Source organism: Pleurodeles waltl, chromosome 12, assembly GCF_031143425.1.
Source record: "Pleurodeles waltl isolate 20211129_DDA chromosome 12, aPleWal1.hap1.20221129, whole genome shotgun sequence".
Taxonomy (NCBI): domain Eukaryota; kingdom Metazoa; phylum Chordata; class Amphibia; order Caudata; family Salamandridae; genus Pleurodeles; species Pleurodeles waltl.
In genome coordinates this window covers 56,941,244-56,968,834 of record NC_090451.1, presented here as the reverse complement: position 1 = coordinate 56,968,834, position 27,591 = coordinate 56,941,244, and the positions used below count along the sequence as shown (strand labels likewise).

The window sequence follows — 27,591 nt, the reverse complement described above, 5'->3', positions numbered from 1 at the left end:
TCATACAGATTGGAAACAGAATGGCCCAACTTGTCAAAAGTGCATTGAATGGAGGTTTGGTAAAGAATGAGTCTGCCCCAGCCCTTCTGACAGTGCAAGAAAAGGGAAGCTGTGGTGCAGCAGATAAAAACCTCAGTGCTTAGGTGTGGGTTGAAGCCCTAAGTGACCCTCCAGAAATTATAATAAAGGGCCCCAAAAATGTCCTGCTGATTATAAAACAGGGAAAGGAAGAGGAAGGGTACACTTTAAATGACAAATGTTATTTGCTAGAAAAGTCATACTTTTTTCTTTTGCAGATCCTACCACGTTTCGCCACTGTCCCTGAGTGTGCTGTGTGGTCCCCCTTCGGGTGTGTGCGTGTGGGGTCGGGGAAGGGACCGAACCCCCAACCTGAACCTGACTGAGTACAGCACAAGCACCATGGATCCATTTTGCGCAAATGGCGTCTTCAGTTCAAGTTCAACTTGTTTGATTGCATTCTTCCACTGGAACTAAGCAACCTTAACAGTTAATTGTCTGTGTTTTTTTTTTGTATGGAACTCTGACTTTCACTTACCTTCCAGCAAACCTTTCAGGTGGACCGTGCACCTTTACATGAGTAGTACTCATGCTACATCAACTTGCTATTTTAGAGACACTATAATCTCATTCAGAGTATAAAAGTTTCAGTCTTTTCTGTGTAGATGTATCTGATGTGAAAGGTTATGGGATCTATATGTTAATCCACTTCCATTGCTTTACAGTGATTGCTTTGATCATTCAAATCCGATTTTCTGATAATGTTTTTTTTTTGTGCTGATGTTTTTTTTGGTTTTTGTTTGAAACAAGAGATATGTGAAACAAAAATTCATTGGTCATAGGGTGGAATGTGATGCTATTAATGGAGTTTGACCAATGACTGTGTTTCACCACTGCGCATATTAGTTGCTCAATGTTCACCAGTAGCACATTATATGTTTTGTTCAGTTTAGCCGCCTATTGGCTTTGACATGGCATTAGCCATTATTTTCTATATTCAGTTTAGCCGCCTATTGGCTTTGACATTGCATTAGCCATTACATTCTGTATTCTGCCTATTGGCTTTGACATGCTGTATTCAGTTCAGCTGCCTATTGGCTTTGACATGATATTAGACATTACATTCAGTATTCAGCTTAGCTGCCTATTGGCTTTGACATATTAGACATTACATTTTGTATTCAGCTCAGCTGCCTATTGGCTTTGACATGATATTAGACATTGCATTTTGTATTCAGCTCAGCTGCCTATTGGCTTTGACATGACATTAGACATTACATTTGATATTTAGGTTAGCTGCCTATTGCCTTTAACGTGGAGTTGGACATTGCAGTTGAGAATCCAAGCTGTATTTTTCCAAGCTATGTTTTTGCACAAGATGAACCAAGATGTTTTTCTCACACCAGACTAGACCTGATAAGAGAGAGTACATTTGGTGTTTTCCTTTCTGCTCAGGCTTGGGAAGAGGAGGAGTCTAGGAGATCTGGCCAGTCTCCGAAGGCTTGCGTAGTTTTCCCAGGTCTGAGAGGAGGGGGCACGCTTTTGTAGGGATGACTCGGGCTACAGAGAATTAGATTCGAATCTGCTTGACTTCGGGCTGGAACTTGGTGCCAGTTGCCAGTCTCCCATGTGGGTAGATAATCTCTTTCTCGCAGTTGACCGGAGTCATCAACTTGCAGACCCCAGAAAGATGAAGCTGTAAATAGTTTCTCACATGGTGAAGTATTTGTTTTGCTTTGCATTAAATATATATAACCTGCTGTGTACATTGCAACTGAGATATATTTTGTTTTAATGCTGTGACTACTTTTGTGCTTGAAATCTATTAATTCGTCCCTCAAGAACTTGTGGGTGGGGAGGAATTAACAACAATAAAGGTCTTCTTTGAACTCAGAAGTGCATTCTTGATATGTTCTGTAAGGAAAATGTCACTTACCCAGTGTACATCTGTTCGTGGCATTAGTCGCTGCAGATTCACATGCTGTGCACAGACCGCCGTCTGGTGTTGGGCTCGGAGTGTTACAAGTTGTTTTTCTTCAAAGAAGTCTTTTCGAGTCACGAGACCGAGGGACTCCTCCCCTTTCGGTTCCATTGCGCATGGGTGTCGACTCCAACTTAGATTGTTTTCCCCGCAGAGGGTGAGGTAGGAGTTGTGTATATTAGTAATAGTGCGCCCATGCAATGGAATGAATACTTATGTACATAATAAAGGTTTAAAGTAATATATTTACAAATGTACAATTGGTTAAGATCTACTTCTAAACGGCTACAGGCTCCCGGGGAGGCAGGTGGGCGCATGTGAATCTGCAGCGACTCATGCCACGAACAGATGTACACTGGGTAAGTGACATTTTCCGTTCGATGGCATGTGTAGCTGCAGATACACATGCTGTGCATAGACTAATAAGCAGTTATCTCCCCAAAAGCGGTGGTTCAGCCTGTAGGAGTTGAAGTAGTTTGAAATAATGTTCTTAGTACAGCCTGACCTACTGTGGCTTGTTGTGCAGTGAACACATCTACACAGTAGTGCTTGGTAAATGTATGAGGCGTAGACCAGGTTGCTGCCTTACATATTTCGTTCATTGGAATATTCCCTAGAAAGGCCATGGTAGCTCCTTTCTTTCTGGTTGAGTGTGCCTTTGGTGTAATAGGCAGCTCTCTTTTTGCTTTAAGATAGCAGGTTTGAATACACTTAACTATCCACCTAGCAATGCCTTGTTTTGAAATTGGATTTCCTGTATGAGGTTTTTGAAAGGCAATAAATAGTTGTTTTGTCTTCCTAATTTGTTTTGTTCTGTCAATGTAGTACATTAGTGCTCTCTTGATGTCTAATGTATGTAGTGCTCTTTGAGCTACCGAATCTGGCTGTGGGAAGAACACTGGTAATTCTACTGTTTGATTCAAGTGGAACGGTGAGATAACCTTTGGTAAGAATTTTGGATTTGTTCTTAGAACTACCTTATTCTTGTGCATTTTAATAAATGGTTCTTGTATGGTAAATGCCTGAATCTATCTCACTCTTCTTAGAGATGTGATGGCAATGAGAAATGCAACTTTCCACGTTAAGTATTGCATTTCACAAGAATGCATGGGTTCGAAAGGTGGACCCATGAGCCTTGTTAAGACAATGTTGAGGTTCCATGAAGGAACAGGTGGTGTCCTTGGTGGTTTAATTCTCTTTAGGCCTTCCATAAATGCTTTAATGGCAGGTATTCTAAATAGGGAAGTTGAATGAGTAGTCTGCAGGTAAGCAGATATTGCGGTGAGATGCATCTTTATGGAAGAGAAAGCTAGATTTGATTTTTGCAAATGTAGTAAATATCCTACTACATCTTTTGGAGATGCGTGCAATGGTTGAATTTGATTATCATGGCAGTAACAAACAAATCTTTTCCATTTATTTGCATAGCAGTGTCTAGTGGAAGGTTTTCTAGCTTGTTTTATGACCTCCATACACTCTTGTGTGAGGTCTAAGTGTCCAAATTCTAGGATTTCAGGAGCCAAATTGCTAGATTCAGCGATGCTGGGTTTGGATGCCTGATCTGTTGTTTGTGTTGTGTTAACAGATCTGGTCTGTTGGGTAGCTTGACATGAGGTACTACTGACAGGTCTAGTAGTGTTGTATACCAAGGTTGTCTTGCCCATGTTGGTGCTATTAGTATGAGTTTGAGTTTGAGTTTGTTTTGACTCAATCTGTTTACTAGATATGGAAGGAGAGGGAGAGGGGGAAAAGCGTACGCAAATATCCCTGACCAATTCATCCATAGAACATTGCCTTGGGATTGATGGTGTGGAAACCTGGATGCGAAGTTTTGGCATTTTGCGTTTTTTGTTGCAAATAGATCTATTTGAGGTGTTCCCCAAATTTGAAAGTAAGTGTTCAGTATTTGGGGGTGAATTTCCCATTCGTGGACTTGTTGGTGATCCCGAGAGAGATTGTCTGCTAGCTGGTTCTGGATCCCTGGAATAAATTGTGCTATTAGGCGAATGTGGTTGTGGATTGCACAATGCCATATTTTTTGTGTTAGGAGACACAACTGTGTCGAGTGTGTGTCCCCCTGTTTAAATAATACATTGTTGTCATGTTGTCTGTTTTGACAAGAATGTATTTGTGGGTTATCATGGATTGAAATGCTTTCAACGCTAGAAATACTGCTAACAGTTCTAAGTGATTTATGTGAAACTTCCTTTGATGTATGTCCCATTGTGCTTGGATGCTGTGTTGATTGAGGTGTGCTCCTCACCCTGTCATGGAAGCATCCGTTGTTATGACGTATTGTGGCACTGGGTCTTGGAAAGGCCACCCTTTGTTTAAATTTGTACTGTTCCACCATAGAAGCGAGATGTATGTTTGGCGGTCTATCAACACCAGATCTAGAAGTTGACCCTGTGCCTGTGACCATTGTGATGCTAGGCATTGTTGTAAGGGCCGCATGTGCAATCTTGCGTTTGGGACAATGGCTATGCATGAAGACATCATGCCTAGGAGTTTTAATACCATCTTTGCTTGTATCTTTTGTGTTGGATACATGGCCTGTATCACCTTGTGAAATGTTTGAACCCTTTGTGGACTTGGAGTGGCTATCCCTTCTGTTGTGTTGATTGTCGCTCCTAAGTATTGCTGTGTTTGACACGGCAAAAGGTGTGACTTTGCATAGTTGGAGAAACCCAGCTTGTGAAGGGTCTGTATGACATACTTTGTTTGACGTGAACACCTTGTTAGCGTGTTGGTCTTGATTAACCAGTCGTCTAAGTAAGGGAACACGTGTATCTGCTGCCTTCTGATATGTGCAGCTACTACTGCCAGGCATTTTGTAAAGACTCTTGGCGCAGTTGTTATTCCGTATGGCAACACTTTGAATTGGTAATGTATTCCTTTGAATACGAACCTTAGGTATTTCCTGTGGGAAGGATGTATTGGTATGTGGAAATACGCATCCTTTAGGTCTAATGTTGTCATGTAGTCTTGCTGTTTGAGCAGTGGGATTACGTCTTGTAATGTGACCATGTGAAAGTGGTCTGATTTGATGTAGGTATTTAGTGTTCTGAGATCTAGTATTGGTCTCAGAGTTTTGTCCTTCTTTGGTATTAGAAAATACAGTGAGTAAACTCCTGTGTTTTTCTGTAGGCTTGGTACTAATTCTATTGCGTCCTTTTGTAGTAATGCCTGAACTTCTAGTCCTAGAAGATCTATATGCTGTTTTGACATATTGTGTGTTTTCGGTGGGACGTTTGGAGGGAATGTGTGAAATTCTATGCAATAGCCATGTTGGATAATTGCTAAGACCCAAGTGTCTGTTGTTATTTCTTCCCAAGATTCGTAGAATTGGCTTAGTCTTCCCCCCACTGGTGTTGTGTGATGGGGTTGTGTGACTTGTGAGTCACTATTTATTTTGAGGGGTTTTGGGACCTTGAAATTTTCCCCGACTTCTTGGGAATTGGCCTCCTCTATATTGTCCCCGAAAACCTCCCCTTTGATATTGACCCTGGTAGGTAGGTGGTCTTGTCTGTGAAGTGTTGGTTTCTGTGGGTTGACCCCGAAACCCTCCCCTAAAAGGTGTCTTCCGAAATGTGCCTCTGCTCTGCAGGGAGTAGAGTGCGCCCATGGCTTTGGCTGTATCGGTGTCCCTTAGTTTTTCAATGGCAGTGTACCTCCGGCCCAAACAATTGCTGTTCATTAAACGGCATATTGAGCACAGCCTGTTGGATTTCGGGTTTGAACCCAGAAGTGCGCAGCCAAGCGTGCCTCCGTATTGTGACTGCAGTGTTTATTGTCCTTGCAGCTGTATCGGCCGCATCCATGGAAGACCGTATCTGATTGTTCGAGATACTTTGTCCCTCTTCCACCACTTGTTGCGCTCTTTTTTGGAACTCCTTGGGAAGGTGTTCGATGAGATGTTGCATTTCATCCCAATGAGCCCTGTCGTATCTTGCCAAGAGTGCTTGCGAGTTGGCGATACACCACTGATTTGCTGCTTGTGCTGCAACTCTTTTCCCTGCTGCATCAAATTTGCGGCTCTCCTTGTCTGGAGGTGGTGCGTCGCCTGATGTATGAGAGTTGGCTCTTTTACGAGCTGCCCCCACAACTACTGAGTCCGGTGTTAGTTGTGTTGTAAGAAATATTGGGTCTGTGGGAGGTGCCTTATATTTTTTCTCCACCCTTGGAGTTATGGCTCTGCCTTTAACTGGCTCCTGAAATATTTGTTTTGAGTGCCGTAGCATTCCTGGGAGCATGGGAAGGCTTTGATACTGGCTATGGGTGGAGGACAGGGTGTTAAAGAGAAAGTCATCCTCAATCGGTTCCGAATGTAGTGAGACATTGTGGAATTCGGCTGCCCTTGCGACCACCTGTGCATATGATGTACTGTCCTCAGGTGGTGACGGTTTAGTTGGATATGAGTCTGGACTATTGTCAGACACTGGGGCGTCGTAGAGGTCCCATGCATCAGGATCATCCAGGCTCATTGTGGTATGAGCTGCTGAGTGCGTTAGTGGTGGAGTTTGCGCCGGTGATGCATGTGCAGATTGTGGTGGAGAAGGTGGTGGTGTTACTTTCTTTACCACCTTTGCTTGTGGTTGCTTATCCCCTTGTTGGAAAACAAGTTTCCTTTTCATCTTGATTGGGTTAAGAGTTGTTATCTTCCCTGTGTCTTCCTGGATGTAAAGCCTCCTTTGAGTGTAGTCAGTTTCTACAGTTTGAAGCTCTTGACCAAATCTATGCAATTGGGTGTTTAGTCCTTGTTCCTCTGTATAGGAACTAATTTTCGGTTCCGAGGTTTTTTTTCGGTACCGAAACCGTTTCGGTAGGCTTTTTAGGCTCCGAAGAAGATTTCTTTGATTTCGGCGTGGTATCTCGGTGCTGAACATCTTCGGTGCCGCTGTCTCTGCGCCGAATTGTCTCGGAGCCGGTGTCTCGGCTCCGAGGTTGCTGTGTGGCGGTATCACGACCGGAGTCGGATGACTTCGACACCAGCATGCCCTTTTTCGGTGCCTTGGCTCGGTCACCTAGTTTTTGGGTTAAGCCATGGCCTGTTGGCAGTGGCGTCCCCTGGGCTTTTGTGGACTTTTCGTGAGTCCTAATTTTCGACGTCTTACTCACGGTTGTTATGTCTTCGGCGTCGGATTCCCCCGAATCCGACTCGGGGATGGAGAACGCTTCCTCTTCGTCCTCGAACCGATATTGTCCTGTCGGCGTGGACGCCATTTGTAATCTTCTGGCTCTTCGGTCTCTGAGCGTCTTCCTCGACCGAAACGCTCGACAGGCTTCACACGTATCCTTCTTGTGCTCCGGGGACAGGCACAAGTTACAGACCAGATGTTGATCCGTATACGGATATTTGCTATGGCATTTAGGACAGAAGCGGAACGGGGTCCGTTCCATCAGTCTTGAAGTCGCACGTGGTCGGGCCGACCAGGCCCCGACAGGGGATCGAAATTACCCCGAAGGGCCACCGGAGCTCTTCAAGATTCGGTGTCGATTTGTTCTAACTAACTGTAGGAAGTTGGCTCTGTATGTGCTATTTCAAAGTAAGGAATAGCATGCACAGAGTCCAAGGGTTCCCCTTAGAGGTAAAATAGTGGTAAAAATAGATAATACTAATGCTCTATTTTGTGGTAGTGTGGTCGAGCAGTAGGCTTATCCAAGGAGTAGTGTTAAGCATTTGTTGTACATACACATAGACAATAAATGAGGTACACACACTCAGAGACAAATCCAGCCAATAGGTTTTTATATAGAAAAATATCTTTTCTTAGTTTATTTTAAGAACCACAGGTTCAAATTCTACATGTAATATCTCATTCGAAAGGTATTGCAGGTAAGTACTTTAGGAACTTCAAATCATCAAAATTGCATGTATACTTTTCAAGTTATTGACAAATAGCTGTTTTAAAAGTGGACACTTAGTGCAATTTTCACCGTTCCTAGGGGAGGTAAGTATTTGTTAGTTTTACCAGGTAAGTAAGACACTTACAGGGTTCAGTTCTTGGTCCAAGGTAGCCCACCGTTGGGGGTTCAGAGCAACCCCAAAGTCACCACACCAGCAGCTCAGGGCCGGTCAGGTGCAGAGTTCAAAGTGGTGCCCAAAACACATAGGCTAGAATGGAGAGAAGGGGGTGCCCCGGTTCCGGTCTGCTTGCAGGTAAGTACCCGCGTCTTCGGAGGGCAGACCAGGGGGGTTTTGTAGGGCACCGGGGGGGACACAAGTCCACACAGAAATTTCACCCTCAGCGGCGCGGGGGCGGCCGGGTGCAGTGTAGAAACAAGCGTCGGGTTCGCAATGTTAGTCTATGAGAGATCTCGGGATCTCTTCAGCGCTGCAGGCAGGCAAGGGGGGGGTTCCTCGGGGAAACCTCCACTTGGGCAAGGGAGAGGGACTCCTGGGGGTCGCTTCTCCAGTGCAAGTCCGGTCCTTCAGGTCCTGGGGGCTGCGGGTGCAGGGTCTCTCCCAGGCGTCGGGACTTTAGATTCAAAGAGTCGCGGTCAGGGGAAGCCTCGGGATTCCCTCTGCAGGAGGCGCTGTGGGGGCTCAGGGGGGACAGGTTTTGGTACTCACAGTATCAGAGTAGTCCTGGGGTCCCTCCTGAGGTGTCGGATCTCCACCAGCCGAGTCGGGGTCGCCGGGTGCAGTGTTGCAAGTCTCACGCTTCTTGCGGGGAGCTTGCAGGGTTCTTTAAAGCTGCTGGAAACAAAGTTGCAGCTTTTCTTGGAGCAGGTCCGCTGTCCTCGGGAGTTTCTTGTCTTTTCGAAGCAGGGGCAGTCCTCAGAGGATGTCGAGGTCGCTGGTCCCTTCGGAAGGCGTCGCTGGAGCAGGATCTTTGGAAGGCAGGAGACAGGCCGGTGAGTTTCTGGAGCCAAGGCAGTTGTCGTCTTCTGATCTTCCGCTGCAGGGGTTTTCAGCTGGGCAGTCCTTCTTCTTGTTGCAGGAATCTAATTTTCTAGGGTTCAGGGTAGCCCTTAAATACTAAATTTAAGGGCGTGTTTAGGTCTGGGGGGTTAGTAGCCAATGGCTACTAGCCCTGAGGGTGGGTACACCCTCTTTGTGCCTCCTCCCAAGGGGAGGGGGTCACAATCCTAACCCTATTGGGGGAATCCTCCATCTGCAAGATGGAGGATTTCTAAAAGTTAGAGTCACCTCAGCTCAGGACACCTTAGGGGCTGTCCTGACTGGCCAGTGACTCCTCCTTGTTATTCTCATTATTTTCTCCGGCCTTGCCGCCAAAAGTGGGGCCTGGCCGGAGGGGGCGGGCAACTCCACTAAGCTGGAGTGTCCTGCTGGGTTGGCACAAAGGAGGTGAGCCTTTGAGGCTCACCGCCAGGTGTGACAATTCCTGCCTGGGAGAGGTGTTAGCATCTCCACCCAGTGCAGGCTTTGTTACTGGCCTCAGAGTGACAAAGGCACTCTCCCCATGGGGCCAGCAACATGTCTCGGTTTGTGGCAGGCTGCTAAAACTAGTCAGCCTACACAGATAGTCGGTTAAGTTTCAGGGGGCACCTCTAAGGTGCCCTCTGTGGTGTATTTTACAATAAAATGTACACTGGCATCAGTGTGCAGTTATTGTGCTGAGAAGTTTGATACCAAACTTCCCAGTTTTCAGTGTAGCCATTATGGTGCTGTGGAGTTCGTGTTTGACAGACTCCCAGACCATATACTCTTATGGCTACCCTGCACTTACAATGTCTAAGGTTTTGTTTAGACACTGTAGGGGTACCATGCTCATGCACTGGTACCCTCACCTATGGTATAGTGCACCCTGCCTTAGGGCTGTAAGGCCTGCTAGAGGGGTGTCTTACCTATACTGCATAGGCAGTGAGAGGCTGGCATGGCACCCTGAGGGGAGTGCCATGTCGACTTACTCGTTTTGTCCTCACTAGCACACACAAGCTGGTAAGCAGTGTGTCTGTGCTGAGTGAGAGGTCTCCAGGGTGGCATAAGACATGCTGCAGCCCTTAGAGACCTTCCTTGGCATCAGGGCCCTTGGTACTAGAAGTACCAGTTACAAGGGACTTATCTGGATGCCAGGGTCTGCCAATTGTGGATACAAAAGTACAGGTTAGGGAAAGAACACTGGTGCTGGGGCCTGGTTAGCAGGCCTCAGCACACTTTCAATTGTAAACATAGCATCAGCAAAGGCAAAAAGTCAGGGGGCAACCATGCCAAGGAGGCATTTCCTTACACTAACCCGATACCGAACGAAACAATACCGAAGATTTTTTCCGAGATTCTAACTAACTTTCCGACCCGAAACACGGAGCGAAAAGGAACACGTCCGAACCCGATGGCGGAAAAAAAACAATCTAAGATGGAGTCGACACCCATGCGCAATGGAACCGAAAGGGGAGGAGTCCCTCGGTCTCGTGACTTGAAAAGACTTCTTCGAAGAAAAACAACTTGTAACACTCCGAGCCCAACACCAGACGGCAGACTGTGCACAGCATGTGTATCTGCAGCTACACATGCCATCGAACGCTCTGATACGAGATAAGAAGGAAAGCAGAACAGGCAGGCTGGCAGAAACTGGTCAGCCTAACACTAGAAGTCAGATAGGTATTCAGGGAGCATCTCTAAGATGCCCTCTGCGTGCATTTTACAATACATTTCAACACTAGCATCAGTGTGCATTTATTGTGCTGAAGTTTGATGCCAAACTTCCCAGATTTCAGTGTAGCCATTATGGAACTGTGGAGTTCAGGTTTGACAAACTCCCATGCTACCCTGCACTTACAATGTCTAAGGTTTTGCTTAGACACTGCAGGGACACAGTGCTCGTGCACATATGTCTTCACCTGTGGTATAGTGCACCCTGCCTTAGGTCTGTAAGCCTTGCTAGAGGGTTGACTTACCTATGCCACAGGCAGCGTGGGGTTGGCATGGCACTTTGTCGACTTAGTCTTTTTCTCCTCACCAGCACACACAAGCTGTGAGGTAGTGTGTATGTGCTGAGTGAGGAGTCCCCCAGGGTGGCATAAGACCTACTGCAGCCCTTAGAGACCTTCCCTGGCATTAGGGCCCTTGGTACCAGGGGTACCACTTAGCAAGGGACTTATGAGTGCCAGGGCTGTGCCAATTGTGGAAGCAAGGGTACAGTTTAGGGAAAGAACACTGGTGCTGGGGCCTGGTTAGCAGGGTCCCAGCACACTTTCAATCATAACTTGGCATCAGCAAAAAGAAAAAAGTCAGGGGGTAACCATGCCAAGGAGGCATTTCCTTACAGAGACTCACTCCACGGGAGATTTTTTTCGTCCCTTCTGGTGCAGGATGAAGACAGGGAGCCCCCGGAGCGTGCACACCATGGGAACTGCTGCAGTTGCTGACTTGGAGCTGAGGTTATTGAAGAAAAGTATCTCTTGTGGATACTTTGTTGCAGTTACAGTGTTTCTTAGGACAGGCTGCGGTTGATACGAGGTTAGAGGATGCTGAAGTTGTTGCAGAGGATTCCTGAAGGAAACCTGCAAGGAGAATCTGAAGAGAACCCACAGGAGAGACCCTAAATAGCCCTGAGATGGGGATTGGCTACCTTATCAGGTATGGACCTATCAGGAGGGGTCTCTGACGCCACCTGCTGGCACTGGCCACTCAAAGCCCTCCAGAGTGTCCCCACACCTTGCAAAGCAAGATGGCTGAAGTCTGGGACACACTGGAGGAGCTCTGGGCACCACCCCTGGGGTGGTGATGGACAGGGGAGTGGTCACTCCCCTTTCCTTTGTCCAGTTTTGCGCCAGAGCAGGAGACAAGGGGTCCCTGAACCAGTGTAGACTGGTTTATGCAAGGATGGCACCATCTCTGCCCTTCAAAGCATTTTCAGAGGCTGAGGGAGGCTACCCCTCCCTAGCCTGTAACACCTATTTCCAAAGGGAGAGTGTGTAACACCCTGCTCTCAGAGGAAATGCTTTGTTCTGCCTTCCTGGGACTGAGCTGCCAAGTCCCCAGGAAGGCAGAACCCTGTCTGTGCGGTGGCAGCAGCTGTAGCTGCAGTGCAAGCCTCAGAGCTGGTTTGGCAGTACTGGGGGTCCATGGTGGAGCCCCCAGGATGCATGGAATTGGCATCCCAATACCAGATTTGGAATGGGGAGGGCAATTCCATGATCTTAGACATTACATGGCCATATTCGGAGTTACCATTGTGAAGCTACATATAGGTATTGACCTATATGTAGTGCACGTGTGTAATGGCGTCCCAGTACTCACAAAGTCCCGGGAAATGGCCCTGAACTATGTGGGGGCACCTTTGCTAGTGAAAAGGTGCCCTCACACAATAACTTTGCACCCAACCTTCAGCAAGTGAAGATTAGACATATAGGTGACTTATAAGTGCAGTGCAAATGGCTGTGAAATAAAGTGTACTCTATTTCACGCAGGCTGCCATGGCAGTCCTGTGTAAGGGTTTGTCTGAGCTCCTTTGGGTGGCAAAAGAAATGCTGCAGCCCATATGGATCTCCTGAGACCCCAATGCCCTTGTGCCTCCCCAGGAGAAAGTGGGTGACACTAGAAACAAAGAAAAAGAGTCCTCTGTAGGCCCCCAAAAACCAGACCAGGTGGGTGGGCCTCAAGACAACCCAAAACAAAGGTGGGTACCAGGGTAAGAACTGGGATGCCACTAAGGCATGGTGCCAAAACTGTAGACAGACCGGGCACCACACCAAGGACACTGTGTCCCAAAAACAAACCCCCTAGCAAAATCCCAGGGGTGACCAGTGTAGCCATTGGGGTTGACTCCTCAGATGAGGAGGTCTTCATAGCCTTCAACTGGAAAAAGGGCCCAACAGGTGAGTTGGAGATTCCAGAGGGAAGTAGACACTTCCATCAACTACTGGTGAATGGAATCCCAGCCACTGCCCTGAGAGACACTTGTGCCAGTCAAACTATTGTGCATGACAGGCTGGTGTTCTCAAACCAGTACATCCCAGGTGAGACTGCCAGAGTAAGAGTTAGCCCAGACAAGGTCACTGATAGGCCTGTGGCTTTTGTCCCATAGAAGTGGGTGGGACATTTAGCTGGAGAAGGGTGGTAGTCAGTACAGACCTCCCCCTCGATTGTCTCCTTGGAAATGACTACCCAGAGGTTAGTCCGAGCCCAAGAGAGGAACTGGTCCACTGCCAGTCCTCTCCCAAGGATTCTGGAGGTCCTGCCCCTGCAGTAACTGCAAGCAGGCCCCAGAAGAAAAAGAAAAGAAAACAGTGTAGGAAGGGTGGACAACCTTTAGCCAAGGTTCCAGCAAGCCAAGGAGATTCTGCTCCAGTAGGGGAGAACTCCAAAAGTGGCACTGGTAAAGTCCAACCTGACCCACAAGAAGTCCTGGCTAGTCAGGCAACTGTTAAGCCTGAGTGGGTGGCTCCTCAGCTAACAGAAGAAAGAGTGGAAGAAGGGTGTTTACTACAAGATGTAGTAACCCCCCACCCTAATACAGCAGACAGGCACCCTGAACCCAAAGAAGCCTGTAACTTAGCCCCTTCCCTTGTAAGTGAAGAGCTAAAGGTGTGGTTCTGGGCACTGACAACTGTCAGTGGCCTCTGCTGGGTGTTAGCCTTTATGGCTGCACTACCCTTGGCATGGTGGTCTGACCCCCATGCCACATAGCAAGTTAGGCCCCCTGACTCTGGGTAACCTCTTTGGCTAAGCTAGGGGTGACCCTGGCAAAGATAAGATTAGCAGAGGTGGATACCTCTAACCCCAAAATAGAGAGAATGGGTGAAGACATTAAAGGCACAGACAAGAGGCAATTCAGACTAGGTCCTATCACTGTGGAAGTGGGTCAGTTCCCCAGAGGGAATGACCTGAACAGGAGGATGTAAGGCAGAGTAGGCCCTGCAACAAACCAGCCTATTTCCTCTACTCTTCCTCGCCTGACAGACTAGGAAGACTCTCCCAGCTTTGGCTGAGTCTCCTGGCCTGTGGGCTGGGGGGGGGGGCTTGTGTAAGGAAATGGCTCCCTGTTGCAGTTACCCCCCACTTTTTGCCTGATACTGATGCTGACTTGCCTGAGAAGTGTGCTGGGACCCTGCTAACCAGGCCCCAGCACCAGTGTTCTTTCACCTAAAATGTACCATTGTCTCCACAATTGGCACAACCCTGGCACCCAAGTACGTCCCTTGTAACTGGTACCCCTGGTACCAAGGGCCCTGATCCCAGGGAAGGTCTCTAAGGGCTGCAGCATGTCTTATGCCACCCTGGGGACCCCTCACTAAGCACAGACACACTGCTTGCCAGCTTGTGTGTGCTGGTGGGGAGAAAATGACTAAGTCGACATGGCACTCCCCTCAGGGTGCCATGCCAACCTCACACTGCCTGTGGCATAGGTAAGTCCCCCCTCTAGCAGGCCTCACAGCCCTAAGGCAGGGTGCACTATACCACAGGTGAGGGCCTAGGTGCATGAGCACTATGCCCCTACAGTGTCTAAGCAAAACCTTAGGCATTGTAAGTGCAGGGTAGCCATAAGAGTATATGGTCTGGGAGTCTATCAAAAATGAACTCCACAGCTCCATAATGGCTACACTGAATACTGGGAAGTTTGGTATCAAACATCTCAGAATAATAAACCCACACTGATGCCAGTGTTGGATTTATTAAAAAATGCACACAGAGGGCATCTTAGAGAGGCCCCCTGTATTTTACCCAATTGTTCAGTGCAGGACTGACTGGTCTGTGCCAGCCTGCTGCTGAGAGACGAGTTTCTGACCCCATGTGGTGAGGGCCTTTGTGCTCTCTGAGGACAGAAACAAAAGCCTGCTCTGGGTGGAGGTGCTTCACACCTCCCCCCTGCAGGAACTATAACACCTAGCAGTGAGCCTCAAAGGCTCAGGCTTCGTGTTACAATGCCCCAGGGCACTCCAGCTAGTGGAGATGCCCACCCCCTGGACACAGCCCCCACTTTTGGCGGCAAGTCCAGGAGAGATAATGAGAAAAACAAGGAGTCGTCACTGGCCAGTCAGGACAGCCCCTAAGGTGTCCCGAGCTGAGGTGACTGACTTTTAGAAATCCTCCATCTTGCAGATGGAGGATTCCCCCAATAGGATTAGGGATGTGCCCCCCTCCCCTCAGGGAGGAGGCACAAAGAGGGTGTAGCCACCCTCAGGGCTAGTAGCCATTGGCTACTAACCCCCCCAGACCTAAACACACCCCTAAATCGAGTATTTAGGGGCTCCCAGAACACAGCAAGATAGATTCCTGCAACCTAAGAAGAAGACTGCTGAACTGAAAAACCTACAGAGAAGACGGAGACACGAACTGCTTTGGGCCCCAGCTCTACCGGCCTGTCTCCCCACTTCTAAAGACACTGCTCCAGAGACGCGTTCCCAGGGTCCAGCCACCTCTGCAGCCTCAGAGGACTACCTTGCATCTTGAAGGACCAAGAACTCCCAAGGACAGCGGCTCTGTTCCCCAAAGACTGCGACATTGCAACAAAGAAGCAACTTTGAAACCCCACACGTTTCCCGCCGGAAGCGTGAGACTTTCCACTTTGCACCCGACGCCCCCAGCTCGACTTGTGGAGAACAAACACCACAGGGAGGACTCCCCGGCAACTACGAGACTGAGTAGCCAGAGTTGACCCCCCCCCTGAGCCCCCACAGCGATGCCTGCAGAGGGAATCCCGAGGATTCCCCTGACCGCAACTGCCTGCTTCAAAGACCCGACGCCTGGTAAAGACACTGCACCTGCAGCCCCCAGGACCTGAAGGATCCGACCTCCAGTGCAGGAGCGACCCCCAGGTGGCCCTCTCCCAGGTGGTGGCTACCCCGAGGAGCCCCCCTTGCTTGCATCGCTGAAGAGACCCCTTGGTCTCCCATTGATTTCTATTGTGAACCCGACGCCTGTTTGTGCACTGCACCCGGCCGCCCCCGTGCCGCTGAGGGTGTACTTTTTGTGCTAACTTGTGTCCCCCCCCCCGGTGCCCTACAAAACACCCCTGGTCTGCCCTCCGAAGACGCGGGTACTTACCTGCTGGCAGACTGGAACCGGGGCACCCCTTCTCCATTGAAGCCTAAGCGTTTTGGGCACCACTTTGACCTCTGCACCTGACCGGCCCTGAGCTGCTGGTGTGGTAACTTTGGGGTTGCTCTGAACCCCCAACGGTGGGCTACCTTGGACCCAAACTTGAACCCCGTAGGTGGTTTAATTACCTGCAAAAACTAACACTTACCTCCCCCAGGAACAGTTGAAAATTGCACGGTCTAGTTTTAAAATAGCTATATGTTATTTATGTGAACACTGTATATGCTATTTTGCTAATTCAAAGTTCCTAAAGTACCTACCTGAAATACCTTTCATTGGAAGTATTACTTGTAAATCTTGAACCTGTGGTTCTTAAAATAAACTAAGAAAATATATTTTTCTGTACAAAAACCTATTGGCCTGGAATAGTCTCTGAGTGTGTGTTCCTCATTTATTGCCTGTGTATGTACAACAAATGCTTAACACTACTCCTCTGATAAGCCTACTGCTCGACCACACTACCACAAAATAGAGCATTAGAATTATCTCTTTTTGCCACTATCTTACCTCTAAGGGGAACCCTTGGACTCTGTGCATGCTATTTCTTACTTTGAAATAGTACATACAGAGCCAACTTCCTACACCTGGGTACCTAGGTACCATATACTAGGGACTTATAAGGGGGGTGGTCCAGTGTGCCAATTGAAATTGGTAAATTAAGTAACTAGCCTGCAGTGACAAATGTAAAAAGAGAGCATAAGCACTAAGGTTCTGGTTAGCAAAGCCTCAGTGACACAGTCAAGCACTACGGACAACACATACATTAGGCCACAAACTATGAACAATGGGGTCCTGGCTAGCAGGATCCCAGTGACACAGTAAAACACACTGACACACTCACAAACAGGCCACAAGTAGGGGTAACCATGCTAGAAAGAGGCTACTTTCTCACAAGAGCCAAGAATGTCTGCGACCCAGTGGCAATATTCATGCTAAAATGGATGAGTCTGCTGCAGCACTAATAACTTGATTGGATAATATCAAACCTACATTTAGGATTTCCAAAAATCCTCATACACCCCTGGGGAGATGACTGGCAAACAGTTGCATAGATTCCCACAGTGACCTTCATAAGATGAAGATTTGAGGCCATTGTAGCCTATCCCTATAGGCTCATAATTTTCTCTAAGTGAGCCTGCGGGCCTTCCAGAAGAAAGGCAAATATCTCCACTTAAGAGGGTATATTTAGAAGTACTACTCTGTTGTCCCCGCATGTGGGCAGGGCTCTTCAATGCTTATGATTATAAATGGAAATCCCCTACAAGAGAACTATTTTTGTTTTGAACCACATTCCTTGTTCAAGATCCTATAAACAAATACAAGCAAAAAGAAAAAGGTGCAAAGATTTTGCCTTTATTTAATGTCATGTTTCCCATATGCCAATTTAGAACACTGCACATCAAAGCAGACACTTGAACTTGGCGAGACTCATTTGTTGAAAAGGCATTTGTTAATGTTCCAGCTGCGACTTACTATAGCTGATCAGTCATGAGTATCTGTGTGCACTTTTACACCTAAAGACATGTTGCAGTATTCAACAATTAGTGGAAAGGAGTCCGGACCAAGTGGCTCAGTTTTCTGAAAGTGACTCCGTCTTGGCATTTCATGTGGACTGCTGGCACCAAAATCCATTTCAACGCTAGTTAAGGATGGAATGATACCCAAGAGATGTGTACCAAACCCAGGCTTTAGAATGTCTGTGTACTAGGAACGCTCCAAGATGGCTTTAATCAAGTACAATGGCATGAAACTGTACCAGCATAGAACTAGTTACTATAATAAGTATGCAATAAAATTTCTAACAGTGAATATTTCTATCGCCTGATGCAGGGCTGAAGGCCGCAGGCATAACGCTTTGACTTCTAGACGAGATTATTTATCCTAAAATACTAACATTTTAGCTTTCCTTTGGCTATCTCAGACACAAGACCAAATAAACCAAAGCCTTTGTTTGGAATTAGGATTTTAATTTAGTTGGATCAGAGAGTATTTACAAAACTAACACACTGAGAAAGAAGGTGTGTCTGCAAATGCACAGATCTTTCTGTGCACTGCATCTCAGAGCTCCCCAAACTCCAGTCTACATACTGGCGTAAGTGCAGACTGTCTGTTAAGGTAGACATAGGTAAGCTTTTAAAGAAGTTAATTGGTAGCTACTAGCTCTGAAGAAACATTTGTTAGGTATGTATTTCTTTGTAGGTTCTGGGAACAGTTTTTGAATGGAGATTACTAGCTTTATTGCTTTTTTTGAAATGGTACATTCCCATCTATCCAACATCAATGAAGGAATTCTTGACACTCATCAGGTTTTCCTGAAGAGGATGCTACACTTTTCCAACTCCGATTATGGAGCACCTGGTACCGAGTAAATAGTTACTGATGACATATTGACAACTTATAAATTCATTGGAAGCATTCTATTAGAATATTTATATATGCTTTTTCAGCTCGGGCAATTCTGTACCAACTGGAAGGAGAGACAGCAGGATGACAGAATAACCATGTATGAAAAACAATTGCAATCAGTGTAATATTTGGACAGAAATACAAAGTAATCAAGTCAAATGTAGTCACCTGAGAATGATTGAGGTCGGGGAGACCCTGCGCTGTGAAGCGTTTTGGCAACTGGCATTTAATAATTACATCCTCCACTTCATGCCCCAACAATTTGTGGTAAATGTAACCAGACACAGATGTCTCATCCACAGCAAATGTTTTCAAAGCACTCTGCATTCTACAAACAAGAAAATAAAAAGAACAGATTAAGATTAGCATTAAAAAAAACTCAGCTCAATGATATGAGGGTTACAGGCCACAAGCGTGCACACAGGGCAACTGATGCTATTAAGGAGCAAGTACATTTAATGTTACTAAAGCCTATGAATTGTTTGAGAAGCCTCAAAGTCTAACTAAATGAATGCTGGTGCCCACAATCTCGACGGCAGAGTGTGTTGTGCATATTCAACAGGATTGCAGGGCTGAATGTTAGGAGAGGTGGAAAAAACCATGGTTTCCTCAATACCAGGAATCACAGGTAGAAAGTGAAGCTAATTAGCCAATGTGTTTTTTGTTCAGTTAGACTGCTATTGGCATAGTTTTGGTTTTCATAATGAAAAGTCAGTAGACTCCATATTAGTAATTTATGATCCCAACACCAAAGTTACCTCAAAATAGTACTGTACAACTTGTATGTGGGTGGCTTGAGTTTCACTTATATATGTGCAACAAGTTATATAACAGAATACCAAGGAAATTTGTCCTTACACTACACATTGTTAGTCAAGACAAACCAAGGACATCTTCAGACTGAAGGAGAAAAGCCATTCACGACTTCTGAATGATATTTGGCAAAATAATATTTGCATTCTTCTTGTCCTCATTATCCCAATTCGCATCTCAAAGTTCACTCCAGTAGAAAGTCATTTTCCAACAGAACAGAGAGGGCAGCAAGCTTTAGTGTCCTAGTCACATCACTATTTGCCATCAGAGATAAAACAATCCTTGATGGAAGGGTAAACTGTAAACTTTGCACTTGTATAGCGCACTACTCACCAGTTAGGGTCTCAAGGCGCTGTACTCATGCCGCTATGGAACCCCTCCTGGCTTTTCACTGTGAGGTGCCCACTCCTGGGCACCCCCAGGGTGAAGCCAGGCATCAAAGCGCTGTTGGGGCCCTTGTGGAGATTAAGCAAGCTATTGCCCAGAGTTGCAGAGTGGGACCCATTAATTAGATTAGGCACCGAGGCGAGAATTATCTGGTGCAAGGGAATTGAGCCCAAGACCTGCCGAAGCGGGACTTGAACCCTGGTCTTGAGCCAGATATCTGCTTCTGGGTCTGCCGCTCTAACCATTGTGCCACACTTCTCCAAGGGTTAAGATGACAATCCAAACAGTAAGAATGTCAAATTCCAACAGACCAGTATGTTACTTCATCAGAAACTAGGCATGGTTAGTAATAGAAGAAGTGACAAATTCTTGCCTATTATTGCATTAAGAGAACTATATGAAGGAGCTCTGTAATTTTTTAGTTGGAGAATAGAACCTGGATAGAAAACTAAGTCTGCCACATACAAAAGAAAACTGCGCTAGTCTTGTAATTCAATTCTCTAAAAAGGAAAAGATGGATTAACTAATGTAGGCTGCTTTCAATAAAGGTGTTCAACAAATGTAAATATCTTTTGACTCACTGAGATCAATGACTCGAAAGCCAGTTCATGCAGTAAACAATAGGCATTTAGTAAGAAATTAGGCCCTCCCTATCCCCCCCCTGCCCCCCCAATAAAGGATAAGGAAGATTTTCAGTCAACAGAAAACTGCTTTCAACTCCAGATAGTTTACAAGGAGTATTTCCTATTCTGGCCACACTAAAAGACTTCAAAGTCTGTAGTCTTGGTAGATGTTCTACAGTTAACATAAGCCCACTGCTCAATACACAAACTAGACATATTTTGCTTCATTATTCCACATTTCATCCATCCTTGCTTGACGTCGTAATAGAAAGTTGTCATACTGTATGTCTTTATTAATATTTTTTTGAGTCTTAAGACTTTGCAAGACTGCTCGTAACACCAGTCATGTTGCTCTCAATTGCAATTCATTTTTGGAGACTTTGCTTGGTGGTTAAAGAAGGCACTTGTTGGCAGCTTCTTAAGCTAAAGCTCCAGTCTTTTACAGAGGCATTCATTATTAAATGAAACAGTTTTGCATGTGCAAATCTGGTCTTTCAAAGATCCAGTCCTCCAACATCAATCATTAGAGTGCTTTCTTTATGCATGGAGTCATTATGATAGGCTTGTCACAACAGCAGTTGATTTATTGCCATGGAAGGTCTAATGGTTTCTGTAGAGGTCAAATGCCACCAGGGGAAAGGATCATCATTATGTCTGGCAACATGTTGAATTAGTAAGCTCAGATTTGTTTTCTTGAACAAGTGTTTCAGGTCATGGTTATTATGTTCCTATGCTTGTGAGAGAAATACCTTCAGACTGAGTATATCTGTGCACAAAGGGTTAGTGGTCTAGGCAGGAGACAGATTTGAATTTATGTCATTTAGTGTCAACCAGAGCTGGTGGAAAAGAAAGTTCTGACTTAACTTCCTATTAATTACATGGTTTCCTTGGCAAGCCAATGGTCTAAAAAAACGGAAAACTCCTTACCCCATATGTCTACGCAGACAGGCCAACACTGGGGCTAGGCATTTTGTATAAACTCTGGCAGATTTAAAGATAAAAGGTAAGGTCTTTGTAGGAAGTTGGCTCTGTATGTACTATTTCAAAGTAAGAAATAGCATGCACAGAGTCCAAGTGTTCCCCTTAGAGGTAAGATAGTGGCAAAAAGGGATAATTCTAATGCTCTATTTTGTGGTAGTGTGGTCGAGCAATAGGCTTATCAGAGGGTAGTGTTAAGCATTTGTTGTACACACACAGGCAATAAATGAGGAACACACAGAACACACAGAGACAATTCTAGGCCAATAGGTTTTTATATAGAAAATTAAAATGTCACTTACCCAGTGTACATCTGTTCGTGGCATCAGTCGCTGGAGATTCACTTGTTCTGCATAGCTCGCCATCTGGTGTTGGGTCGGAGTGTTACAAGTTGTTTTTCTTCGAAGAAGTCTTTCGAGTCACAAGACCGAGTGACTCCTCCTCCTGTCTCCATTGCGCATGGGCGTCGACTCCATCTTCGATTGTTTTCCCCGCAGAGGGTGAGGTAGGAGTTGTGTTGTAGTAATAGTGCCCATGCAATGGAGTGACTAAGTATGTACCTATTTAAGGTTAAAATAATATATATACAAATGTACAAAGTTGAAGCTAACTTCCAAACTGCTACAGGCTCCCGGGGAGGTGGGTGGGCACATGTGAATCTCCAGCGACTGATGCCACGAACAGATGTACACTGGGTAAGTGACATTTTCAGTTCGATGGCATCTGTCGCTGTAGATACACATGTTCTGCATAGACTAGTAAGCAGTTATCTCCCCAAAAGCGGTGGCTCAGCCTGTAGGAATGGAAGTGGTTTGAAATAATGTTCTTAACACGGCTTTACCTACTGTGGCTTGCTGTGCGGATAACACGTCTACACAGTAGTGCTTGGTGAACGTGTGTGGCGTAGACCATGTGGCTGCCTTACATATTTCTTGCATTGGGATGTTTCCTAGAAAGGCCATGGTAGCACCTTTTTTTCTGGTTGAGTGTGCCCTTGGTGTAATGGGCAGTTGTCGTTTTGCTTTAAGGTAGCAGATTTGGATGCATTTAACTATCCATCTGGCTATACCTTGTTTTGATATTGGGTTTCCTGCATGAGGTTTTTGGAATGCAATAAATAGTTGTTTAGTCTTTCTGGTGTTTTTCCTTCTGTCAATGTAGTACATTAATGCTCTTTTGACATCTAATGTATGTAGTGCCCTCTCAGCTACGGAATCTGGCTGTGGGAAGAACACTGGTAGTTCCACTGTTTGATTTAGGTGGAACGGTGAAATAACCTTTGGTAAAAATTTAGGATTAGTCCTTAGGACGACTTTATTTTTGTGTAGTTGTATAAAAGGTTCTTGTATTGTAAACGCCTGAATTTCGCTTACTCTTCTTAGAGATGTAATGGCGATGAGAAATGCAACCTTCCAGGTTAGGAACTGTATTTCGCAAGAGTGCATGGGTTCAAAAGGTGGACCCATGAGTCTTGTTAAGACAACATTCAAGTTCCATGAAGGAACAGGTGGTGTTCTTGGTGGTATAATTCTTTTAAGGCCTTCCATGAATGCTTTAATGACTCGTATCCTATATAGGGAAGTTGAATAGGTAGTCTGCAGGTATGCAGATACTGCCGCAAGGTGTATTTTAATGGAAGAGAAGGCTAGGTTAGATTTTTGCAAGTGAAGCAAGTAACCCACTACGTCCTTTGGAGTTGCGTGTAAAGGTTGGATCTGATTATGATGGCAGTAGCAGACAAACCTCTTCCATTTACTTGCATAGCAGTGCCTAGTGGACGGCCTTCTGGCTTGCTTTAAGACATCCATACATTCTTGGGTAAGTTGTAAGTGTCCGAATTCTAGGATTTCAGGAGCCAGATTGCTAGATTCAGCGATGCTGGATCTGGATGTCTGATCTGTTGGTTGTGTTGTGTTAACAGATCCGGCCTGTTGGGCAATTTGATGTGGGGTACTACTGATAGGTCTAGCAGTGTTGTGTACCAGGGTTGCCTTGCCCAAGTTGGTGCTATTAAAATGAGTTTGAGTTTGTTTTGACTCAATTTACCAGATAAGGAAGGAGAGGGAGAGGAGGAAAAGCGTAGGCAAATATCCCAGACCAGTTCATCCATAGGGCATTGCATTGGGACTGCCTGTGTGGGTATCTGGATGCGAAGTTTTGGCATTTTGCGTTCTCTCTTGTTGCAAACAAGTCTATTTGAGGTGTTCCCCAGAGTCTGAAGTAAGTGTTTAGAATTTGGGGGTGAATTTCCCATTCGTGGACCTGTTGGTGATCTCGAGAGAGATTGTCTGCAAGTTGATTCTTGATCCCTGGAATAAACTGCGCTATTAGGCGAATGTGGTTGTGAATTGCCCATCGCCATATCTTCTGTGCTAGAAGGCTCAACTGCGTTGAGTGTGTCCCCCCCTGTTTGTCTAGATAATACATTGTTGTTATGTTGTCTGTTTTGACAAGAATGTATTTGTGAGTTATAATTGGTTGGAAAGCCCTTAATGCTTGAAAAACTGCTAGCATTTCTAGGTGATTTATATGCAGTTTTGTTTGATGTACGTTCCATTGTCCTTGTATGCTGTGTTGATCGAGGTGTGCTCCCCACCCTGTCATGGAAGCATCTGTTATTACGCATTGTGGCACTGGGTCTTGGAATGGCCGCCCTTTGTTTAAATTTATACTGTTCCACCATAGAAGCGAGAGGTAAGTTTGGCGGTCTATTAACATCAGATCTAGAAGGTGACCCTGTGCTTGTGACCATTGTGATGCTAGGCACTGTTGTAAGGGCCTCATGTGGAGTCTTGCGTTCGGGACAATGGCTATGCATGAAGACATCATGCCTAGGAGTTGTAATATCTTTGCTTGTATTGTTTGTGTTGGATACATGCATTGTATGATCTTGTTGAAATTTTGAATTCTTTGTGGACTTGGAGTGGCTACTCCTTTTGTTGTGTCTATTATGGCTCCCAGGTATTGTTGTACTTTGCAAGGCAAAATGTTGGATTTTGCAAAGTTGACGGTGAACCCTAGTTTGTAAAGGGTTTGTATGATTTGATTTGTGTGTTGTAAGCACTTTGTTAGTGAATTGGTTTTGATTAGCCAGTCGTCTAGATACGGGAATACATGTATTTGCTGCCTTCTGATGTGTGCAGCCACTACTGCTAGACATTTTGTAAAGACTCTTGGTGCGGTTGTTAAACCAAAAGGCAATACTTTGAATTGGTAATGTATTCCTTTGAATACGAACCGTAGGTATTTCCTGTGCGACGGATGTATTGGTTTATGGAAATACGCGTCTTTGAGGTCTAAGGTTGTCATGTAGTCCTGTAGTTTTAGCAATGGTAACACTTCTTGTAGAGTAGCCATGTGAAAGTGGTCTGATTTGATGTAGGTGTTTAGTATTCTGAGGTCTAGGATTGGTCTCAGTGATTTGTCCTTTTTTGGTATTAAGAAGTACAGTGAATAGACTCCTGTGTTTGTTTGTGTGTTTGGTACTAATTCAATTGCATTCTTTTGCAATAGTGCTTTAACTTCTATTTCCAGGAGTTCGGAATGTTGTTTTGATAAATTCTGTGCTTTTGGTGGTATGTTTGGAGGGAATTGTAGGAATTCTATGCAATAACCATGTTGGATAATTGCTAAGACCCAAGTGTCTGTAGTTATTTCCTCCCATGCTTTGTAATAATGACCTATTCTTCCCCCCACTGGTGTTGTGTGGAGGGGGTGAGAGACATCTGAGTCACTGCTTGGTTGTAGGGGTTTTTGGGCTTTGAAATTTTCCTCTATTCCTAGGGAATTGCCCTCCTCTGTATTGGCCCCGAAAGCCTCCCCTGTACTGTCCCTGGTAGCTGGACTGTGTTGCCTGTGAGGTGCTGGCTTGTGTGGCCTGACCCCGAAACCCCCTTCTAAAGGGTGTCTTGCGGAAGGTGCTGTAGGTTCCTCTGCTCTGCGGGGAGTAGAGTGCGCCCATGGCTTTAGCAGTGTCAGTGTCTTTTTTAAGTTTTTCGATTGCCGTGTCCACTTCTGGTCCGAACAGTTGTTTTTCGTTGAATGGCATATTGAGCACTGCCTGCTGTATCTCTGGTTTGAACCCAGACGTTCTTAGCCATGTGTGCCTTCTAATGGTCACAGATGTATTAATTGTTCTTGCAGCCGTGTCTGCTGCGTCCATAGAAGAACGTATCTGGTTATTTGTATGTTCTGCCCTTCCTCAACCACCTGCTTTGCCCTCTTTAGTAGTTCATTGGGAAGATGCTCGATGAGGTGTTGCATCTCATCCCAATGGGCTCTGTCATAGCGCGCAAGTAGTGCTTGAGAGTTAGCGATGCGCCACTGGTTTGCAGCTTGTACTGCGACTCTTTTCCCAGCTGCATCGAACTTGCGGCTCTCTATCTGGGGGTGGTGCATCCCCAGATGTGTGGGAGTTGGCTCTTTTCCGAGCTGCTCCTACTACGACGGAATCTGGTGGCAGCTGTGTGGTGATGAAAACAGGGTCTGTAGGAGGTGCCTTATACTTCTTTTCCACCCTTGGCGTTATTGCCCTACTTTTGACCGGCTCCTTGAATATTTCCTTTGCGTGCCGAAGCATACCTGGCAGCATAGGCAGGCTTTGGTAGGAGCTGTGGGTGGAGGAGAGGGTGTTGAATAAAAAGTCATCCTCGACTTGTTCTGAGTGGAGGTTTACATTGTGGAATTGTGCTGCTCTAGCCACCACTTGAGTATGCTGAGCTGTCTTCTGGTGGTGAGGGCTTTGTTGGATATGCCTCCGGACTGTTGTCCGACACTGGGGCGTCATATAAGTCCCAAGCGTCTTGATCTTGGTCACCTTGGCTCATGGTGGTGTGAGCCGGGGAATGTGACGGAGTTTGCGCTGGTGAGACGTTAATTACAGGTGGAGGAGAGGGTGGCGGAGTCACCTTTTTCACCATTTTTGTTTGTGGCGCCTGGTCTGTTTGAAACTCCAGTCTCCTTTTTCTCCTAATAGGGGGAAGGGTGCTTATTCTTCCCGTTCCCTGCTGTATGAAAATACGTTTTTGCGTATGGTCCACTTCGGTGGATTGCAGCTCTTCCTCAAACCTATGCTTTCGCATCTGAGAGGACAGTGATTGTTCCTCTGTATAAGAGCCTGGTCCTGGGTCGGTTACGGGTTGTTTTGGCACCAAAACCCTGCCTGTATCTCTTTTCGGCTCCGAGGTGGCTTTTTTCTTTTTTGGCGTCGAAACCTCTCGGCGTCGATCTTCGTCGGTGCCGCTGTCTCGGCGTCGAGCCGCTTCTACACCGCTATCTCGGTGTCGTTGCTTTTCTCCAGCACTTTCTCGATCCCGAGAAGGCTGCGTGCCGGTGTCTCGACCGGAGTCGGACGATCTCGCACTGTTTTGGCCTTTTTCGGTGCCGATGGTCGGTCACCGGATTTAAGGGTGGAGCCATGGCCTGGTGGCAGTGGCGTCCCCTGGGCCTTGTCACTTTTCTTCTGTGTTGTTTTCGACGTCTTACTCACGGTTCTTTGATCGTCGAATTCCTCGGAGTCCGATTCGTGGATCGAAAAGGTTTCTTCTTCCTCTTGTTCCTCGAACTCTCGGTGCGCTGTCGGCGTGGACGCCATCTGAAGTCTCCTGGCTCGACGGTCACGGAGTGTCTTTCGGGACCGGAACGCATGACAGGCCTCGCAAGTCTCTTCACTGTGCTCAGGCGACAGGCACAGGTTACAGACCAAATGTTGGTCTGTATACGGGTATTTGTTGTGGCATTTGGGACAAAAACGGAACGGGGTCCGTTCCATCGACGTTGTTCGACACGCGGTCGGGCCGACGAGGCCCCGACGGGGGATCGAAAACTACCCCGAAGGGCACCGGAGCGCGTCGATCTTCGATGCGGTGTTGACTAACTACGCCGATCCCGAACGCAACAATACCGACGAAAATCTTCCGATATTAACTAACTTCCTGTTCCGAAACTCGGAGCGACAGGAACACGTCCGAACCCGATGGCGGAAAGAAAACAATCGAAGATGGAGTCGACGCCCATGCGCAATGGAGACAGAAGGAGGAGTCACTCGGTCCCGTGACACGAAAGACTTCTTCGAAGAAAAACAACTTGTAACACTCTGACCCAACACCAGATGGCGAGCTATGCAGAACATGTGTATCTACAGCGACAGATGCCATCGAACATATATTTTCTTAGTTTATTTTAAGAACCACAGGTTCAAGATTCACGAGTAATACTTTAAATGAAAGGTGTTTCACTTTGGAACTTTAGGAACTTTGAATTAGCAAAATAGCATATACAGTTTTCACACAAATGGCAATAAGCTATTTTAAAACTACACAGTGCAATTTTCAACAGTTCCTGGGGGAGGTAAGTGTTTGTTAGTTTTGCAGGTAAGT

General features: G+C 46.2%; 1 protein-coding gene across 1 annotated transcript in view; it reads right to left on the bottom strand.

The window, feature by feature from the left end:
• UPF1 (UPF1 RNA helicase and ATPase) overlaps positions 1-27,591 on the bottom strand; it is a 493,404-nt gene that overhangs the window by 289,160 nt on the left and 176,653 nt on the right. The window contains exon 10 of the mRNA XM_069215891.1: positions 18,582-18,741. Coding sequence (XP_069071992.1) covers positions 18,582-18,741 — 160 coding nt within the window. The remainder of the gene's footprint in view (positions 1-18,581; positions 18,742-27,591) is intronic.